A 21,912-nucleotide genomic window follows, 5' to 3' on the forward strand; every position below is an offset into this window, starting at 1 on the left:
GTAGTAAAGGAAATAATAGTTATAGACTTCACAATCCATCTAAGCCACAAAGGTAGCAGGCACTGAAAGCAAAGGGATGAGAAACTAAAGTTCACAAAGTGAGGAAACAGACTTCACAGTCCAACTAAGCACCAAAGGCAGCATGCACTATAAAGGGGATGAGCAATCAATATTCACAAAGAGAACTAGGAAATATTAGCTTGCTTTATCTCTTAATTTACCAGCTGATATTCTATGAAAACAAATGATATATACAATGGCTCTCAAAAAATAACAGCTTTGCACTGTCCATACAAAGCTCACTGCTGGGCGTCTGTCACGCCGAAAGGCAGAGCCTCAGAGCAGTGTGACCAGTAAGCAGGTGTCTTAGAAACGCAGCTGAGTGCTACAGAGCAAGGGACAGTCAGCGGGGTAACAGGCTACTCAACCTGTGTCCCTTCATTTGCACTCTTGACCCAGCAAGGGGCTGGAACAGTCTCCATCCTCCGGGACTTGAACCCTCTCCAGCTCCCGGCACGCTGACAGGGAAGCTTGTTCTGGCCACCAAGTGTGTGTCCCCCACACTTTTGTTCCGTTCGTTTCGGGGTCATACCTAGCTGCGTTCAGGGGGCCGGCTGTGGTGCCAGGGACTGGGAACCCCAAGTTCATCTCCTGCTCCTAAAAGAGGAAGCCTCAGTTTACCCTTGCCAGCTGCTGTGAGCAGTCCGGTGTTTGGCTGGCCCGTTCTGCATTTTTCACTTCCTGCAAATTCCTGGGTTTTTTTTTTTCTTTCTGATAAACAGAGAGTTAACAATTGTTTATCATAAAAACCTGCCCTAGCGCTCAGGCTCACAGGAAAACTAAGATAATGGACAATACCTGAGGCCGATGGCCAGAGACTCAAATCAGCCAGATTTGAGTCAAATCCACCCGACAGATTCCCTTGTATTAGTTGTCGATGGGTAAGAGATGCAAGGGACCTTTACAACGGCCTACAGAAAATTTTAATTTTCTTTTAACTTAGTCCTATACTAAGTTCCTCCCACATGGAGAGATCCTTTTCCTTTCTCTTATCCTTTCCAATGAAGTTTTGTACTTTCCAGCTCGGAGTCTGGGCACCTTTATTAACTCAATATTTTCATTCCTGAAAATACTGAAGAACTTTTGGACCGGAGTGATAATACAACGGGAAGGGCATTTTGCCTTGCACGCGGCCGAACCCGGGTTCGATCCCCGACATCCCATATGGTCCCCGGAGCAGCACCGTCAGGAGTAGCCCCTGAGCATTGCCGGGTGTGGCCCAAAAAGCAAAAAAGCAAAAAAAATAAATAAATAAAGTACTGAAGAACCTGGGTATGGGGAGCAAACAGACCCGTCGCAGGCGCTGCTTCTGCACCTTCTGCATCACCTGCAGCATCAGCATCACTCCAACCTCCACTTCCGGCCTCCGAGGCTCCCCCCGCAGGCTTCAGGCCCGAGCTCCGCGCCGGGTCCCCGGCTCCAGAGGCGGCAGAAGCCGGTGCCTGCCCGAACCCCGGGCCCCCCGCTTCTGAAACTCGACCCTGCACACTTTCGCGGGGCCCCAACAGTGCAGCCAAGAGCCTCGCACGCCCCGACGCCGGCTCGGCCCCGCCCCGTGTGGTGCCCCCAAACGCCAAGGGAACAAGCCAACCCAGCGCGCTCCTTTTCCGCTCTCGCTTCTCTCTCGGACCCCGAGCCGCTCGGCGCCGCCACGCGCGCCTCAGGAGTTCGCGGGGAGGTGGGCGGAGACGGCCCCGCGGCTCTCCCCGCGCGCCCCCCGTCGCCGACGGCTCGAGAAACGCCCGGAACTCGGCGCTCCGGCCCGCCCGGCCCGCGGCCCAGCGCGCCCCGCTCCCCTTCCCCGGGACCGGGCACTCCTCCCCTCGGCGGGGCCCCAGGGGTCCCCCGGACACGCGGCGCCCCTGCTCCCGCGCGCGTCAGAGAGCCTGCTCCGGCTCGCCGCCACAACACCGTTTCGCGCGCCTTCTCCGATGACACCGCCCCTTCCGGTCGCGTCAAGGCCCGCCCCCTCCCGGCGGAAGCCACTTCCGACTCGGAAAACGCGAGGGAAGTGCAGGGCGCATGCGCCGAGGCCGAGTGGGCGGGGGGTGGGAAGAGAGAGAGGGAGGGAGGGAGAGTGGGCGAGTGGGCGTTCCCTAGTCCTGCTCTCGCCTCCGGACGCCGTGGCGGCTGTCTCGCGGTATTTGTTTTCCCGCGGGAGTTTTTGAACGTCGTGGTGGCGGTAACCACGCCCCGAGCCGACTCCGCGCCTGGCTGCCGGGGCGCAGAGCCGGGAGCTGCCGGAGACTCGGGGGTGTCAGGGGCGCCGAGCGGACGGGTTGCGGCCTCGCGGGCTCCCGGCGCCATGGGGGTGGAGAAGCGGCTGCTGACGATCCCCGAGGCCCTGCAGCTGGCGCAGCAGCCGCACCAGAACCAGGCGAAGCTGGTGGTGACGCTGAGCCGCACCTACGGCACGGTAGGGCCCGGCCCTCCGCGGCGTGCTCCTGGCCTTCCCCGGACCCCCCGGACCCCGGGGCGGCCCGGCCTCCCCTCGTCCCAGGAGGTCGCGGGCGCGGACCGTTATCTCCGTGGGCGGGCGGCCTGGGCGGGAAGCGGGCTGCCCGGGGCCCCTGTCCGCGGCTGGAGCCACACCGCTCCTGTCCGCGTCTGCCCGGCGCGCGGCGGCAGGGAGCCGGCGACGGCGGCCCCGGAGCCAGTGAGCCTGGCCGCTTCCGGAAACGTTCCCGAGGCCGGGGCTTGGCGAGTGCTGCGGGTCCGGCCACGGAAGGCAGGAGAGTCACTGTTGATCTTGTGAAGGGGAGGTTGAAAGGAAAGAGTAACAAGTTTCGGGTTTTCTTTTTGTTTGAAGGTTGTTTTCTAGCCGATTTAACTGTGTACACCCAACTCCCGCAAAAGGGCCCCAGAGCCCATCCGGGACTGCAGACAGGAGCAATGCGCTGGGGTCCCAAAGGGGTGATGGTTAACGAGGACTCAGTGCTGGCTTCATGCTCCTGCTGTAACCGCTTTCCTCCCTCTCGCTCCTGTGACAACGCTATCTTTGCTGCACCTGCCTGCATTTACCGAGCACCGGGATCTGGGCTCAGGTGGTGTAAACACATTTTGCAGGTGCTTACGCGGGTGCTTGGGGCACCAGGATGAGGTTTATCCCTAACGAAAGACCTGGGCTTCTGCTTGTAGTGCTGTGAGGCAGTGCCTCTTGCCTAGCAGGACAGCTGGTGGCAATCAAGACTCCTCCAAGTCCAATTACAATTTTTCAGCACTGTTGTCCCGTTGTTCATCTCTTTGCTCGAGTGGGCACCAGTAACGTCTCCATGGTGAGACTTCTTGTTACTGTTTTGGCATATCGAATACGCCATAGGTAGCTTTGCCAATTATTATTATTATTATTATTATTATTTTGTTTTGGTCTCCAGTGGTCATTTGATCGGGAAGCCACAATAATCTGGGATTGTCAGTGAAATAAGCGTGTTTTTAGCTACAAGACCCCTAACCCAGGGGTCTTGGATGTGACCAGAGACACCTTTTTCACTCCCCAAACTCACTTTCTCGGGAGTGCAATTTCTCGGGCTCTTTGCTTTTTGATGGTTTGAATAAAAATGAGTTTGCTGCAGGTGGTTTTGGGTGATGGCTTGCCAACAGCTATCAGGTGTGGGGAAATGATGCACATCTAGGATCTTATGTTTGTGAAGGGTTTTTGTTTGTTTTTGTTGGTCTTTCAGATGGAGAACAAAACAGTTTTTCACGAAGAGTTTATTCATTACCTGAAGTATGCTATGGTGGTCTATAGACGAGAACCAGCTGTGGAGAGGGTGATAGATTTTGCAGCCAAATTTGTTACTTCATTTCACCAGTCTGATGTGGAAGATGAGGAAGAGGAAGATGGAGGCATTTTAAATTATTTGTTTAATTTTCTCTTGAAGGTATTATGGAAATAACACCTTTGTTCTGTTGTAGGAAGTTTCACTACGCTAGGGGCCATTGGAGTTTGTGTGTTTTAGGGAAAAATATCAGTCATAGAGAAAATTAGTGCATCAGTCTGCCTTTTAAAGGAATTGCTAGCACTGACATTAAGATTAAAAGGTGTATTTTTCCGGTTTTTCTTTCTGGTTCAATTATTTTTTAAAAATCCTAAATGTGTATATTTACAAGTAATAAAGCATTGCATGTTAACAAATATTTTAAAAGCCAGTCTTTTTAAAGCATATCTTTTAAAATATGTTATTTTAAGTGACCTCTCTAAACCATTTATCATACATTTATTTTAAATGGAATTTGCATCTACAATTAATTATTTTTTGTTTTGGGGGGCCATACCCTGTGATACTCAGACTCTGCACTCAGGAATCACTCCTGACACAGGGGGCCATACTGGATGCTGGGTATTGAACTTGGGTTGGGCTCTTGCAAGGCAAGCACCTTATCTGCTGTGCTATTGCTCCAGCCCCTGTACCTATAATTTAGTAATGTATAGTTGGAGACTGTGATGTATGTTTAGTGTGTATGTGGTCCGAGGTAGCATAGTTAAGTCATGAGTTACTGTTAGAATCTCTTGAATCCTGGGCTGGAGGATAGCACAGCGGGTAGGGTGTTTGCCTTGCACGAAGCTGAAGCGGGTTCTAGTCCCAGCGTCCCATATGGTCCCCTGAGTACCGCCAGGAGTAATTCCTGAGTGCAGAGCCAGGCGTGATCCCTGTGCATCGCCAGGTATGACCCAAAAAGCAAAAAGGAATGTCTTGAATCCTTTATTTTGGGCGGGAGGGAGGCCGTGGTTTGGCCTATCCCTGGCAGTGTTCAGGGCCTAATTCTGGTTCTGTGCCAGGGATCACTCCTGGTGAGGCTCCGGGCACCATATATGGTAATATCAGAGATCTAGACCACCCTCCCCGGTGTACTCAAGCTCTTGAATCTTAAACAGAATAAATATGTTCTGTGATTATTTATTAATGGTATCTGCTGAATAAATTCTTAATTTGTTTCCTTATTAGTCACATGAAGCAAACAGCAATGCAGTTAGATTTAGAACATGCCAGCTCATAAACAAGCTCTTGGGAAGTATGCCAGAAAATGCCCAGATTGATGATGACTTGTTTGATAAAATTAATGAAGCTATGCTTGTTAGACTGAAAGACAAAATTCCAAATGTGAGAATACAGGCAGTCCTGGCCCTTGCACGACTTCAGGACCCCAAAGATGATGACTGCCCTGTGGCTAATGGTATGTGTAGCTTCCTAAATCTTTTCTAGTTTTGATTATTTTGTTAAATTGTCATTAGACTAATATTTGGTTCCAAACCACTTGCATATGAAATTTTTCATATGACTTTAAAGATACTCAATTAAAAAAATAGTACATTGTCAATACTTTTGAAGGCTGGAGGGTTTTTCTTTTTTCTTTTTAGACCACACCAACTGTGTTCAGGGCTTACTCCTGGCTCTGTGCTCAAGCATCACTCCTGGCAGACTTGGGGAGCTATTTGGGGTGCTGGGAATTATACCCTATTCAGCTGCTTACAAGCTAGTGACCTACCCATTGCACTATCTCTGGCTCCCACTTGAAGCCGTCTTATGTCCCATATAACCCTTGAGGGTTATCTCTTGCCTTTTTGTTTGCTCTCTGGGTAACACCTGCTGGTGCTCAGAGGCTGCCCCTGGCAGTGTGCTGGCCCCTCTGGACAGTGTTCAGGAGACCACTCGAGGGAATCAGCATAGGTCACTTGCATCCAGTGTGTCTGCCAGCTCATTGAGCTATGGCCCTCGGTTCTTTTGAAGGGACGTTGACAGAAAAAAATGCTTTATTGTATGAGTGAGGCTAAAAACATAGTGGCATCAGTTTAAAAGTATTTTAGAGTATCAAAATGTGTGCTCTCATATGGTTTAATAGCTATATATATTATATATATATTTTTGATTTTGGACCATACCAGCTGTGCTCAGGGCTTACTCCTGCCCCTGTGCTCAGGGCTTGGGGACCATATGGAGTCCCAGGGATCAACCGTGTGTAAGGCAAGCGCCCTGCCTGCTCTATTACCACTTCAGCCCCTAAAAAAGTATTTCTTTCATGTACTGATAAATTGCTTTATTTTTAGCATATGCAGCTTTGATCGAAAATGATTTCAATCCAGAAGTTAGGCGGGCAGTGTTATCGTGTATTGCACCATCAGCAAAGACGTTGTCAAAAATTGTAGAACGCACGAAGGATGTGAAAGAGGCTGTCAGAAAGCTGGCTTACCAGGTAAATAAATTAATAACTTTTATAGGCATATTTTTAAAAGGTAACTCATATTTCAGACTAAATATATGGCTCAGTTGCCTTTGAAGCCCTGGATTTGATTCCCAGGACTGAAAGAAAAACGAAACAATACAACAGCAGCCATAGTTTTTAAAATGCTTTTTACTTTTTGGTGGTGATGGAGGGGAAGCATCCAACTGTACTCAGGGTTGCTCCTGGATCTGCACTTAGGAATTAACTCCTGGTGGGGCTGGGGGGACTGTATGGGATGCAAGTCAAGGCATGTTGTACTATCTTTCCAGGCCCTCCTTAAAATACTTTTAAAAAGTCATTTTTTTAAAAAAAATTTGGGGGTCATTCATGCCAGGATCAGGGACCATATATGATGCTAGGATTGAACTCAGGTTGGTTGTGTGCAAGGTAGGTACCCTATTTACTGTACTATCACTCTGGCTCCTCTTAAAATACTTTTATTTGTTTATTATTATAGATTTTTGTCTTTGGGGGCCTACACCTATCAAATACTTGTAAGGGTGCCAGAATGATAGAGTAGTGGGGAGGGCACTTGCCTTGCATTACAGCCAATCCAGGTTTGATCCCCAGCACCCCTTACGGCTCCCCTGAGTCCTGCCAGGAGTGATTCCTGAGCGGAGAGCCAGAAGTAACTCCTAAGCTTCACCCGGTGTTAATAAAACCTTTAATAAAAACCCAAAACTTTAATTAAAACCAAAACCCAAAAACCTTTTAAGGGTACCTGGCACTAATATTTTCTTGAATTGAATGTTGTGGAGAGAATATAGGAAATGTAAGTAAAGTCTTACTGCATTAAGTGTGCAGAGCTATTTGAGGGGCTTCTGGGTAATGATCTTAAGAGAAGGTGATATTATGAGTATGAACTGTAAAGACTATGTTAAGTTTGATTTCCATCTTTATTTTTCTTTTTAAGATTCTAGCTGAAAAGGTTCATATGAGAGCTCTGTCTATTGCTCAGAGAGTAATGCTTCTTCAGCAAGGTCTTAATGACAGATCAGGTAAACGATGTATCTTTTTACTTTTTAAAAAAGGGGCCGGCCGCAGTACTTGCTTAGGTGCTCCAGCCCCGGGATGCTTGGAGCTGTACCGTGAACTCGGCCTATGCAGAAGGCTTTTTCAACTTCTCTTTTATGGTTGGTTCTATAGCTTATGGTTATAGAACTAATTTATGTCTTAAGTACAGTAGAATTTCCTTTCGGCCCTCTTTCCTCCATTAAATGAGATGTTATGTGTCCTCTCTGAGTATATATTGATACGGGTATGTTCTGTTTATCAGAAATGGCAGTTAGGAATACTCAAACTAATATAATTTTTCTAGGGTTTGTTTTTTAAAAGAATAATTTCTGTGATAAAACTAAAGAATGTGTTTATTGGAATGATGAAGAATGATACATTTCACATTTCCAGTTCCCACGAGAAGGCTAAGATGACTCAATCTTGCTAGCAAGAAAAGAGTTTAAAAACATTGTCAGGGAGCTGGAGCGATAGCACAGTGGGCAGGGCGTTTGCCTTGCATGCATCCAACTTGGGTTCAGTTCCCAGCATTCCTGAGCACCGCCAGGAGTAATTCCTGAGTGCAAAGCCAGGAGTAACCCCTGAGCAATGCTGGGTGTGACCCAAAAAGCAAAAAAAAAAAAAAAAAAATCCATTATCAGAGGACTACTCAGTAGGATGACTTTAAAAGCTAAAAATAAATTTGTTTGCTGATAAATTTCACTGCTTGCAAGTAGAAATCATTTGTTATAGGCAAAGTTAGCACACAAGTGAAATAATAGGTGTTATATTGTCTGGACTAGCACCTAAAGATATTTTTGGAGTCATGGATTGGTATTTAGTTCTTACCATTTCCATTTTATTTGGAATTTGAGAATCACATTGACATTTGCAAAGTCATGATGATATTTTTCTGCTTCTGCCCTTTAATCTCTTACCATTTATATGGAAAATGCAAAACTTTGTTAACATTGGTATAAGTTAGTGAAAACAGATAAATTATAGGAAATGGAAGCTAGAGGGAGCCTCTCATGTTTCAAATGACTTGCAGATGCTGTGAAACAGGCAACTCAAAAGCATCTTCTTCGAGGATGGTTACATTTCACTGAAGGAAACATGTTGGAGTTACTTCATCGGTTGGATGTAGAAAATTCTTCTGAAGTGGCAATTTCAGTTCTCCATGCATTATTTTCAGTGACGCCTTTTAATGAACTTGTTGAGATCTGTAAAAGTAATGATGGGAGGTACGTGAAAAGTATTTATAACAAATTTACTTTATATTGCTTATTCCAACAAAATTTTTTAAAAAAGGCAAATAGAATATGAGAAAATGTATCAGTAAGAACTAATTTGTGATATGTTCTATTTGATTTTGACCTATGTAAATAAAACTAAAACCACTTAATAAAATTCATATTCTCATTTAAATATATGTTTTCAACTCTGGAATCTAAAGTATATTACATTAAATTTTATTCTTGAATTTTCTTAGGGTAATCACGTTTCATCTGTCATTAATAAAACTTTTAAAGCAATTCTATATTGATAAATTTTGAAATTTATATGGAATCGGCAAAGCCTCTGTATGTAAATTTTTCCTTTACATTTTATATAAATACTGTGGTTTATGATGATTTGTTAAGGCATTCAGTATTCCGACACCGATCCCACCAGCAGCACACCTTCCCTCCACCATTGATTCCGTTTTTCCCAATGGCTCCTTAAGCCTGTCCCCATAGCAGGCCCTCAGTAATTAAATTTTATACTGCTGTTTCAATATTTTTGCTAACAGAATGATCAAAAAATGTTTCCTTAGAAGAAAATTAGTGTAAATTGTATCTTACCATGGAGACATTTAAGTTCCTGTATTAGAGAGTTTTAAGATGTTCTTATAGCTTAAGCCTTTTGTGTTTATGTTTATGTTTTGTTAATTGAGATTGGTTGCTTTCTACATTACATCCCATCCAATCTGTTGTGCTACTACTGGTTTATTAGTGTTGTAGAGATTTAGATGTGGCACAGCAGCAATACTGTGCATTGCTGGGTGTGACCCAAAAAGAAAAAAATATTAGTACAGTTCCTTTATTCATTTCTCCTTTTATCCACCCCACCTTTGTTTTTCTTTAGTGGATATCTTTTCGCTTTCTCTGCTTTGTATAAGAATTCACAAATTTTTATCAGCTCCTATACCTGTAGTTTTTTTCATTTGTTTGCTTTGATTTTTGCATTCACGATCACGAAATCCCGTTAATCATCGATTTCTCGAACGGGCTCGGTAAACTCTCAATTTGTCGTTTCCCTGAGATCTTAAAAGTCTCTCTCGACTCTGGCCCTCCGACTCTGGCCCTCCCAACGATGTCATGTCGCACTGGAGGCTCTTTCAGGGTCAGGGGAATGAGATCCAGCTTGTTACTGGATTTAGCATATGAATACACCACGGGAAGCTTGCAAGGCTGTCCCATGTGGGCTTCTGGGAGCTTGCTTTTAAGTCTCTGGATGTTGACTGTTGATAGGATTACACACACCTGGGTTCCTCTGCCAGTACATTCATGCGTGAGGCCTGTCCGAACGTGTGGAGAGGGGTATCGAGCATGGCTGTGTCTAGGTTCCGGTGGTCTTCGGCCACTGGGAGCTCTGCTCCGGGTGGGGAGGGAAGCTGGAGCCCATCCCCTCCGAGGGGCCCCGGGGAAGATAGCCAGGCGTGCGGGCAAGAGACCCTCTGCCATTTTTTTTGCATTAGATTTGTGAAAATACATCTCTTATTTAACATTGATCCCTCATTTGACTCTATCTCAGTTTAAATATTTTCTTTTGTATATGGATAAGTTAGTGTTTTTTGGGGGGGTCACACCCGGTGATGCTTGGATTACTCCTGGCTCTACACTCCTACACTCAGGAATTACTCCCGGTGCTGCTCTGGGGATCATTTGGGATGCCGAGGATCGAACCCATGTTGGCCACATACAAGGCAAATGCCCTAGCCGCTGTACTATCACTCTGTCTCCAAGTTAATGGTTTTTCGGTTGAAGTTTGCTCAGTTCAAATTTCTATGTATGCTAAGTTCGCACTTTCTCTTTTTCTCTCCCATAAAATGAAGGAAATTGATTCCACTGGAAGCATTAACTCCTGAAATTGCTTTGTATTGGCGTGTCCTGTGTGAATATTTGAAATCAAAAGATGATGAAGGTGAAGAGTTTTTAGAGCAGATTTTGCCAGAGCCTGTTGTCTATGCAGAGTATTTGCTGAGGTAAAATATGTTCTTTGCTCTGGACTACGCTCACATTGCTGCATGTATCCGCCCAGCGCCCACCCTCCCCGTTAGACCTGATTTAAGTTAAAATATGGGCAGGGATAAATGCACATCCGTTTTCAGTTTTTCTGAGGGCTGCCCTGTGCTGGTTAGTATTCTGAAAGACCAAAGGCCAGGGCATGTTTAGGGATAGTTCCTTGAAGATATTAGGTTGAGGTGATGGCGATTTCTTCAGAACGTTGATACTGGTAATGTGATTTTTTGAAATGGAATTCAAACTCTGTAAGCCAGGAGAGATAGTCTGGGCTTCTGGCTCGGTATCTCGTTTGTGACTGATCCTGGTTTGATCCCCAACTGTAAAAGTACTAACAGCATGTCATTCCATGCTATACTAGTACTGTTTGATTTATGCCTCTTGATGGACATTTATTGCTTCCCATCTTCACTGCTAATTATTTGTTAAATTTCTTGTATGCTTGAGATTTCAGAGGTTTATTTGCAAAAGTGGAGATTGTTAGAACAAGGTTATATGTAGTTTAATAGATAACAGTGCTTGAATCTTTAATGTTATGTATTTGATACCTTTAAAAAATTTCATGTAATGTGAACTATAGGTTTAATTTTCTTTGAAATATAAAAAGATCATTTGCTTACACAATAGTCTCACATGTTAGGAAGTAAAGCTATGAATGCATGTGATTTTTTTTTTCCTTTTTGGGTCATGCTCGGCAATGCACGGGGGTTACTCCTGGCTCATGCACTCAGGAATTACTTAGTGACCATATGGGATGCTGGGAATCGAACCCGGGTTGGCCGTGTGCAAGGCAAATGGCCTATCCGCTTGCTATTACTCCAGCCCCGCATGTGAATTTTTCACACAAAATATTGAATGTAGGATTAAATATCTTAAATGGCAGTCGGCATGCAAGTTATAATTTAGGCTTATAGTAAAACTATGAAAAACATGTTAATCTATCTAGTAATTGCTTTTCAATGCTAGAGATTACACAGCCTGGCGGTACGGGGACCTCTAGGCATGCACTCGGTGATGCTGGGAGAACCATGTGCCAGAGCTAGGTTCACCTGATCAGAAGCATGCCAGGACTGTGTAGTAACCACTGGACTGCCTCCTGTCCCCTCTATTGTTTAAATAACATTTCATCCTTATTTGATTATTGATTTAATGCTGTTTAGACAATTATTAAATTTTCTAAACCGAATGAGCTTGATGAAGTATTTAGTAACAGGTATTAGTACAAAAATAGTGTATTTTTATAAAAAATAAGCTACTGCAGTAGGTAGGGCGTTTGCCTTATACACAGCAGACTTATGTTTGATCCCTGACACCACGTGTGCTGTGGTCCCTTGGAGGACAGAGCTAAGAGTAAACCCCAAGCATTCCCTGGTATGACCAAACATTCACTTCCACCTGCCCCCAAAATAAAGATAAAAATTAAAATTTGAGGAAATGTTATTAAATAACATAGAATGCAACTCCTCAAGGACTGCTTTCCTGGTTGGTGAGTTCTTGGTTGCGGCTAGAAGCTCATGATCTTTTGCTCCCGGGCAGTTCAGTGCCTGGGTTTGGGCCTTGCAGTTGAGCCCGGGGCTGGGTTCTAGGCAGGCTTCCCTTGGTGGCAGTTGGGGGACCAGGCAGTGCCTGGCTGAACTCAGTGGTAGCCTCCTGGCCCAAATAGTTATGAAAGTAACAAACAATAAATGACTTACTTAAATCAGCATTATTTTTTCATAAAGAGAAAAACTAAAAAATCATAGTTACTGAAATAATACAAGAGACAGGGTGACTTCTTTTACCTTTTTTATGATTTTTTTTTTTATCAGGTTCCACTTAGTGGTACTTGCTAGTGTTGGTTTGTGCTGGGGGTCTCATGTGTCTCTCATGGACAGAGGGTGTAGATTTTGTCTCCCCGCCCCTGGTTTTCTTTTGGAAGCAGCATCACGCGACAGAATTAGTTTGTTCAGGCCCAGAAACAAAATTAAATGGAAAAAATATTTCCCGATGATTTCTGAATTATATTTTCAGACATTTTGTGGCAGAAAGAATTAGTGACCAGAAATCTGATATGAAATAATTCCTTGTCCATTGAGGTATTCACATGAAAGGAGAATAGATGATAAAAGAGGCTTTTCAGATTTGAGTTAAACAAAAAAAGGAACACCAACACAATTTGTAGAATACCTTATTTTAACTTATTGGAGAGGGGCCAGCAATAGTACAGGGATTAAGACACTTGCCTTTTCAGATGGAATAGAGAAGGGATCACTAAGAAAATGATGACTGGAGGAACCAGTTGTGATGGGAGATGCATGCCGAAAGTAGATAATGGACCAAGCATGATGACCTCTCAGTGTCTGTGTTGCAAGCTATAATGCCCAAAAGGAGAGAGAGAGTTTGGGGATTATTGTCTGCCTTAGAGGCAGGGGGAGGGTAGGAAAGGGGAGGCATACCTGGGATATTGGTGGTGGGGAATGTGCACTGGTGGAGGGATGGGTGTTTGATCATTGTGAGATTGTAACCCAAACATGAAAGCTTGTAACTATCTCATGGTTATTGAATAAAATTTTAAAAATTAAAAATAATAATAATAAAAAATAAATAAATAAAAGACACTTGCCTTTTATCTTCCTGGGTTTGAATCCCCAGCACTGCCCGTAGTTCCCTGAGCACCACCAGGGATCACTCCAGAACACAGAGCAGGAATAGCCACTGAGCACTGCAAGGTACGGGCCCCAAACCAAAGAAACAAAAGTTTTGGAGAGATTTTATCTTATTTTTGGCTTTTTGGATCACACTCGGCGATGCTCAGGGTTGCTCCTGACTCTGCACTCAGGAATTACTCCTGGTGGCGGGCAGGGGCCAGCTTTTTGGAGGCTTTTTTTCATTATAATGAGCCTACATAAAGGTTATTGAATATTAGCTGGCATGAACGTTGTAGAAAGCCTTAATTTGGGGAATAGTAGAATAAAAGGGTAGTTGAGGGCTAGAGTGATAGTACAGAAAGTAGGGTATTTGTCTTTCATGTGGCCCACTAGGTTCAATCCCGGGCATTCCAAATGGGCCCCCCCCCATTCCCCGCCAGGAGTAAGCCCTGAGCATTACCTGTTGTTGGGGTGGTCCCATAGCAAACCCCCCGACCCACAAAAATAATAAAGGTAGTTGAAGTTGCTTGTGTTACTGTATGCATCTAGAGTAAGAACAGCACAAAAACTGATAGGGTCCCTAAGCAAGAATAATATAAATTTGTGGACCTGCCTATATTCTAATTTTTTTAAAAAGGTTTTTGTATTCATGGGTTATGTATGTAATTATTATTCAAATTATTTGAAACAAGAATAGTGGGAAAGACTAGCTCTATGAATAATTGGGTTTTGGATAAGAGGCTTACAACTTTGGTAATTGGAAATACTAGTGACTTTGAAATTAATCACTAACTGGAGAGACATTTATATGTACATTTTAAAATTTTCCCTTAGGAATTTTGAATATTTAATGAAAAGACATTTTTCAAATTCAGTCCAATAAGTGAAGTTCATTACAGTTGTAAGGGATTTGTTATGTGTACCAAGTTAGTATAACAGTGATAAGCATCCATACATTTGGGCTACTACAAAGTAAAAAGATTGTTTTCTGATTTAACAGGGGAACTGTACGATATTACTTGAACAGATTTCACATTTTAAAAATTCTGCTTGTTTCAGTTATGTTCAGAGTATTCCGGTGGTTACTGATGAACAGAGAAATGATTTTTCCTATATTGGAAATTTGATGACAAAAGAATTCATAGGTCAACAACTGATTCTAATTATCAAGTCTTTAGATACCAATGAGGAAGGAGGAAGGTATGTCTAAATATTAATTTTTCTAATTGTAGAATTTTCTGTATTCAAATAATCTTGCTATAATATGATTAAAAGTTGTATTTTGTTAGCCAGTTTTCTAAAGTGCTGTAATTTTCCTATATATGTGTGCAATATGTTTTTTGCATTTGTTTTTATATTTTACAATGTATGTATTAGATAATATTAGACTGGATCGATAGCACAGTGGGTAGCGTGTTTACCTTGTACGAGGTTGAGCTGGGTTCGATTCCTCCTCTCTCTTGGAGAGCCCCGGCAAGCTACCGAGAGTATCCTGCCTGCACGGCAGAGCCTGGCTAGCTACCCGTGGCGTATTCGATATGCCAAAAACAGTAATAAGTCTCACAATGGAGACATTACTGGTGCCTACTTGACCAAATCGATGAACAGCAGGACAACAGTGCAATGACAGTGCTATATATTAGATAATATGTGGTTAAATCTGCAGAAGAGGTAAAATGATCAGAGGACTTTTCCTTAACTCATTAAATTTAAATTAAAATCGTTCTTTTTGAATACAGAAAACGATTGCTGACTATTTTACAGGAGATTCTTACTCTACCCACAACCCCGATATCCCTGATTTCTTATCTTGTTGAGAGGTTGCTCTGCATCGTTACAGATGATAGTAAGAGAACACAAATAGTAAGTAATTTTCCTTATTGTTGATAAACACGAGGTTTTTATTACCCTGAGACTTTCTTTAGGGGAACCTGTTTTTTAGTTGCCCTTTGTTTTAATTTTGTGATTATCTAATCTTTGTTGTACTCATATTAAAAAAAAAAAACCCAACTCTCTCCTAGCACACTTAGTGTGCTAAATCACACTGAAATGGAGTGGTTTTGGGAAGAGGTGACAGGTGGGCATTTGCGGTTAGGAGCTGGCTCAAGTTTTAATGTCTGGGCTTAAATCTCCACAGACATTTTATGGATTTAACTTTGGGTATATTGTTATTATTTTTCTTCGATGGCAGAATAAGAATAGTAAACCTATCATTCATAATTCAGTGAAGTAAATGTTCATAAAATGCTTGGCAGATGCAAAAATAAGTGCTGTTTGTCAATATTATTTCTAAATGTTGTTCTCTTTAGTAGCCAAAAAGGGCAGGCTTTGTGTCATTACTTTTCATAAATTCTCAGAGTTACAAGTTACAAGTTAATTCAGACATTGTTTTATTCAATTACTCTTTATCAATCTCTTCCCAGATTTTTAAAAAAATTTTTAAAAATTTGTATTAATTCATCATGCGGTACAGTAACAGAAATCTCACGTTTGAACATAGTGTCATCCCTTCCGCTACCAAAATCCCTAGATTCCCGCCTCTCCCCCATCCCCCACCCATTCCACACCTCTCCTGCCTTTGTGGCAATTTGCAAAGTACTCTTTTTCTGCTTTAGTTACCTTCGGTATTTCAAGACCAGTCCTACCACCCCTCATATCTGCCGAAAATGCAGTGCTAGACAATGTGCTTTGTATTGCTTGTTACGGTGACAGTATAATATCGCTTGGCCGTGAGAGCAGCCACACACTCAAGGAATTCTAAAATTTTAACAGTTAGGGCCTGAAGAAATCGCTGCAGCAAGTTGCTCAGGTCAGAGATTCATCCCTGTGTCAGCTCTGGATCATGGCCATGTGGGAGCTTAAGTAGACGGTGGGTGGGTATGACATCATCTCCGTGTCCCATCTGGGCAGGGGGAAGGCCAGCCCATTCCTCCCTTGTCCTTTGGGACTTAGGATTTGCCATCACCGAGAACTCGTACCTGGTGCGTCTCACTGGCTTCTAGAAAATGGCGACCACTGGGGCTCTTAGAGGGCAGGCGGAGGGACAACACTCCCCCCATCTGGAGCAGCCCAGCAGAGAAGGCCTTTTGCAAAGTCCAGGGCCATCTCTGCCGCAAGTTGCTCAGGTCCAAGATTCATCTGTGTGTCTCTCTTCCCAAATTTTTATTTATTTATTTTTAAGTTTTTATTTATTTATTTTTCTCTTTGGGTCACACCCGGCAATGCACAGCCCCTTCCCAAGTTTTTTAATTATTAGGGTGCAACGTTTTTGAAATGCCCAACTCAACGTTCCAGCGGTCCTGAAGGAGTCTATTTTTGTTTTGTGTTTTGGGCCACACCTGATGGTGCACAGAATTTACTCCTAGCTCTGTGTTCAGGGATTGTTCCCGGCTGGTCTCAGGAAACCAAATGTGATGTCAGGGCTTACACCTGAGTTAACCATGTGCCTGGCTTGAGCCCTGCTCGCTGTGGTTTCACTCCAGCCTTAGTCTTTTACTCTCATCATTTATTCATTCTCTTTCCAAAGGAAGAATGAAATTATTATTATTTTTTCTATGCTTATTTTTTGTGGTGATAACAAGAGAGGAAATGCTGCTAGTTTAGTGATACCCAATCCCTACATTCAATTTCTGTTTTTAAAACACTCTAAGAGACAGGGGCTGGAGTGATAGCACAGCAGGTAGGGCGTTTGCCTTGCACGAGGCCGACCCGGGTTCGATCCCCGGCACCCAATATGGTCCCCCAGGCACTGCTAGGAGTGGTTCCTGAGTGCATGAGCCAGGAGTAACCCCTAAGCATTGCTGGGTGTGACCCAAAAAGCAAAAAAAAAACCCACCAAAAACCAAAAAACACTCTAAGAGACATCAATTATTTTTATTTGTTTTCTTGTTACCTTCCCGTAATTGCATTTAGTTAGATTTGTTTCCTGGCCATTTTATTCTGATACTGTCTAGCAAAAAAAAAGTGTTATTTTTTTTTTTTCCTGGTAGATTTGTTCTGTTTTTTTTTTTTTTCAAGACATTGTGGAAACCTTGGAGTTCTATGTAGTAATTTGATGTCATTTTCTGATAAAGAACATATATTAATTAAGTCTTGTACTCTGAAGTGTCTCTTCAATGATCTGAATAACTTCACTTACCAGATTACAGAAATTATCTCTGAGATTCGAGCTCCTATTGTTACTGTTGATGTGACTGATGTACGTGACACAAGAAAGAATGAACTCAAGGTAAATATCTTGAATTAAATTCTCACGTATGATGTAGTTGTACAAATCTGTTATTTCCTCTTGAGTAACATTTTCAAAACTCTTGTGAAGTAAAATCAGTGACTAGATTTTAATTATATGTGTCTAAAATGTTACCTGCTTATGTCAGTGTGAAAGATTTGCCAGCTTTTGTTTTAGGAATGCTAGTTTTATTTGCATGGTCATGCTTGGGTGAAATTGCAGGTTCATTTCCAGGCACTTCAGTGAAGATGCAATAAGATAAATCATACAACTTTTATAGTTTCCCAGTGCATATAAAAGTTCTCTTTGCAGTAAACTGCAGTTTAATGTGTCATAGTTATATCTAAAGAAGCAATGTATATATCTTAATTAAAAGAATATTGCTGAAAGATGTTATCTTGGAACCTATAGCTGGTCATCATAATCTTTCTTTGCTTCTCTTTTTTTCTCTCCTTCTTTCCTTCCTTCCTTCCTTCCTTCCTTCCTTCCTTCCTTCCTTCCTTCCTTCCTTCTTTCCCATCCTTCCTTCTTTCCCATCCTTCCCTTCCTTCCTTCCTTCCTTCCTTCCTTCCTTCCTTCCTTCCTTCCTTCCTTCCTTCCTTCCTTCCTTCCTTCCTTCCTTCCTTCCTTTCCCATCCTTCCTTCTTTCCCATCCTTCCCTTCCTTCCTTCCTTCCTCTTTCCCTCCTTCCCTCCCTCTCTCTTTTCCTTATTTCCTCCCTCCCTCCTTCCCTCCCTCTCTCTTTTCCTTATTTCCTCCCTCCCTCCTTTCCTCCCTTCCTTCCTTCCTTCCCTCCCCTCCCTCCTTTGTTCCTTCCTTCCTTTCTGAAGAGACTAATGCATTTAAGAGAAAATGCAGATTTGCCTAAAGGGTAGAGAGCCATGGTCATAGTTTTCTTTGCCAAAAATCTTTCTAATTTGTGAAAAAGAAATGTACTATAATTTATAATAAAGCAAAGTAAAGGGAGGTATGCCTGTATTTGAATGACTACATATTTACTGGTTGTTGAACTGTTTAAGTCATACTCGTTAGTTAGCTACTGATAATAACTTTTTTTTGCTTGATATTTACATAATTATTTTGTAATTTTTCTTAGATGGCTGGACTAAAAGTTAAACTTATTGAGGCCAAAGAAGCTTTGGAAAGGTGCATCACCTTACAGAATTTTATTCAAGCATCAGAATTAAAAGAAGAAATAAAAGCTTTAGAAGATGCCAGAATAAATCTATTGAAAGAGACAGAGCAACTTGAAATTAAGGAAGTTCACATAGAGAAGGTGTATATTATTTTTTCGTACTAAGTTTTAGCTGTCATTTTCTCACTTAAACCTTGTTTTCTTAACTCAGAAAGCTGCCAGATACGCTCCCTTTGGATGGAGTTACCAATAGTATCATGAATTAATAGGAAATGAAATTATTTACTCACTCTTTTCCTTTGGTTTTAGACTTTGAAAGTTTCACTTATTTTGGTTGCCAGGCATGAAATCTAGAGCCTAATTTAAGGGAGCCTTATGATCTGTCACTGGGCTACATCTTGCCTCCTTACTTAATTATGGTTAATGTGTTGGCTTTAATTACTGTAACTAGAACTAAATTTGCTTTCTTGTTAGGCACATTCCTGGAATTGAAGTCTTCCTTCTTTGCCTTCCAGGGTTTCCTGGGCCGGGGGGGTGGGGTGTTTTTTGTTGTTTTTCTAATGATTTCAAAAAAGAAAATGCTTTCTTTTTTTTCTTATTTGTGAAAACTCATCTTCTTTCCACTGTTAGGACAATAGTTTCTGTGGTAACTATATCATCACGCTTGTGTCTTTTAAAAGTTACTTTTGGGGCTGGAGCAATAGTACAGCGGGTAGGGCATTTGCCTTGCAAGAGGCCTATCTAGGTTCGATTCCCAGCATCCCATATGGTCCCCTAAGCACCACCAGGATTAATTCTTGAGTGCAGAGCCAGGAGTAACCCCCAAGCATTGCTGGGTGTGATCCACAAAGAAAAAAAAAAACTTTTGATTTTGGAAAAAGTGAACTAGCTTTGTTATTTGAAGTTCTATTTAGTAAATTTAAGCTTCGTTTCAGCGTTCATTTTTTAACTTAAATTTTGTGAACATCTTATTTTAATGAAAGTGTTGTTAATTGGTCTAATATTTAATTCAGGAGCTCTCTTATGAGCTTGCTGTTTACAGTAAACATTTTATTCTGTACTTTAGGTATGGTAAATGCTAAATTTGAACTTTCAGAGAATATAAGAGCATTTTGTAAATTATGTCCGTGAGATATTTAGGTATTCACATTCCTGGTCCTGGTCCTTCACATCTCACTGAGTATGGCTGAATTTTATTTTATTTTTTGAAAAAATCTATGCATTGTAGCTTATTTCTAGTAGTTTATTTCTTTTGTGTCTGTTACAGACTTTTTTTTTTTTCTTTTTGGGTTACACTGGCGATGCACAGGGGTTACTCCTGGCTCATGCACTCAGGAATTACTCCTGGCGGTGCTCAGAGGACCATATGGGATGCTGGGAATCGAACCCGGGTGGGCAGCATGCAAGGCAAACGCCCTACCCGCTGTGCTATCGCTCTAGCCCCTAGACTATTAATTTAAAGTGAAAATGCAAACTGAAAAGTGACAGTTGCTTTGAAATTGGGAAACTGGGAAAATATGAGTATTGATATGGTTAGTTAGATTCTCTTTAACTTGCTTTGACCATCTGTATATTCATATTTTGTATTTTAGGGCTATAAATACATTGTACAGTGTTAGCATAATGTGTACTATTGTCAGGAAAATATAAGGGGTATAATAAAGCTACCTCTAGTGTTAGGTGGATTTTCTCTTCCCCAGACAAGAGAAATGTTTTAATTTGCAGCGTAGCTGGGAGAGGGAGTGGGGAGGCTTAACCTCTAGTGGCCCTAGTTCTGATGTCAGTGGTTTTGTTGTTTGGTTTTTTTTTTGTGGTAGTCATTGCTTCAAGTACTTCACAACCGTTAGTTCATTTTTTACTATAACCCTATGAGGGTGGTGCTGTTAGCCTTGGTTTTTGTTTGTTTTTTCGCTTCATTTAGTAGAGCTAAGGGTTTACTTCTGGCCCTTCACTCAGGGATCACTCCTGGCAGACTCAGGGGACCCTATGTGGTGCTGGGGATCCAACCCAAGTTGACTGCAAGCAAGGCCTATGCCCTACCTGTGTAGTATCTCTCTTGCTCCTGTTATCTATTTATTTGAGGATAAGCAACGTAAACAAAGTCATACATAGTTGTCTTTGAAACCTGCCTCCGTTATTAAAGGGGGCAGGTTTGAGATTCAAGTATCTTTACATTTATGTGTTAAAGACCTCACTTCCATGAGTTAAGGATGCAGCCACATATGTGAAGGTCTAGAAGTTTGAGCGTGACTGGGTTTTTAAACATCAGGTTCAAGGACTGGAAAGAGTTCAGCAGATAAGGTGCTTGTCTTGTACTTAGCACCTGGATTTGATCCCTGGCCACCCCATATGGCCCTTAGAGCCCTGTCAGGAGTGATCCCTGAGTGAAGAGCTAGGAGTAAGCCTGGAGCACACTTGATGTGGCCCCCAAATTAAAGGAATCAGGTTCATGTGATTTGAGAGTTAGACTGGGGAAGTAGGAGGTAGGTTCTCTAAGGCCTTGTTATTAGCATTAGAAAATGTGTTGTGTACCCAGAAATCATGGTGAACCACTAAAGGGTTTTAAGTTGTAGGATCAGGTTCATGTCACAGAACCATGACTATTAGGCAGGAAGTAGATAGATGCTCAGTCAGGTCTAGTTGTTAGAAGACTGTTAAAGTAAGGCAGGCCTGATGTGATGACAGCCTGAGCAAGATGATGGTGCCCGTGGGCATGGGAAGTGAGAAGTATTTACAAACTAGCAACAAGGAGATGCTACCTAAGGTCTTTAGTTTTGAGTACTAGGTAGATGGCAGATAAATTTATGGAGATCCTATTGGAGAGGAAGTTTCTCATTATGAGGAATTCCTTTTGGATGCTACATTTGAAGGACTTGTAGAACATGAAGAGGAACTGTAGCAGTAGTATGTTTGAACCTGAAATTTATAAAAGCGTTCGAATGATAATTTATGTGGCCTGTTGAAATTGGTGTGTTTTGATTGTATGCTTTACACAAAGTTAAATTTTTAAAAAGTCTGCCCAGATGGACAAAATATATTCCTACCAATGTTAATTATAAAGTATTTTAAAATATGATTTTAAGTGATCTATTAAAGTAACATTTTATAAATTTAGTTATGTTTTAGACGTACAGTATTATCACATCATTTCCACCACCACTGTGTCAATAACTAGATATCACAGTTCATAAGACTCCTTCTACACCGTCTACCCTTTGGGATTACATATATGTGATATATTTATATATCACTGTCACTGTCATCCCGTTGCTCATCGATTTGTTCGAGCGGGCACTAGTAACATCTCTCATTGAGAGACTTGTTACTGTTTTTGGCGTATCCAATAATATATAAAATATAATA

At 42.3% G+C, this 21,912-nt stretch overlaps 2 protein-coding genes across 3 annotated transcripts in view; one reads left to right on the forward strand and one right to left on the reverse strand.

Annotated features, from left to right (window-relative positions):
* Positions 1-735: 735 nt before the first annotated feature.
* LOC129405023 (translation initiation factor IF-2-like) lies at positions 736-2,367 on the reverse strand. Its single transcript, XM_055139983.1, has 3 exons — positions 2,173-2,367; positions 1,329-1,922; positions 736-971 (listed from the first exon to the last, which is right to left on the reverse strand). Exons 1-3 carry the CDS (start codon positions 2,365-2,367, stop codon positions 900-902), a joined length of 861 nt encoding a protein of 286 aa, XP_054995958.1. The 3' UTR covers positions 736-899.
* Positions 2,149-21,912, forward strand: part of NCAPG (non-SMC condensin I complex subunit G) — a 38,405-nt gene continuing 18,641 nt past the window's right edge. For both annotated transcript variants that reach the window (XM_055138273.1, XM_055138274.1), the window contains exons 1-11: positions 2,149-2,476; positions 3,741-3,941; positions 5,007-5,235; positions 6,107-6,252; positions 7,196-7,280; positions 8,327-8,519; positions 10,373-10,522; positions 14,246-14,386; positions 14,926-15,049; positions 17,328-17,414; positions 18,511-18,690. In XM_055138273.1, the coding sequence (XP_054994248.1) occupies positions 2,366-2,476; positions 3,741-3,941; positions 5,007-5,235; positions 6,107-6,252; positions 7,196-7,280; positions 8,327-8,519; positions 10,373-10,522; positions 14,246-14,386; positions 14,926-15,049; positions 17,328-17,414; positions 18,511-18,690 (1,647 nt within the window). In that variant the 5' untranslated portion in view covers positions 2,149-2,365. The remainder of the gene's footprint in view (positions 2,477-3,740; positions 3,942-5,006; positions 5,236-6,106; positions 6,253-7,195; positions 7,281-8,326; positions 8,520-10,372; positions 10,523-14,245; positions 14,387-14,925; positions 15,050-17,327; positions 17,415-18,510; positions 18,691-21,912) is intronic.

Source organism: Sorex araneus, chromosome 5 (assembly GCF_027595985.1).
Source record: "Sorex araneus isolate mSorAra2 chromosome 5, mSorAra2.pri, whole genome shotgun sequence".
Taxonomy (NCBI): Eukaryota; Metazoa; Chordata; class Mammalia; order Eulipotyphla; family Soricidae; genus Sorex; species Sorex araneus.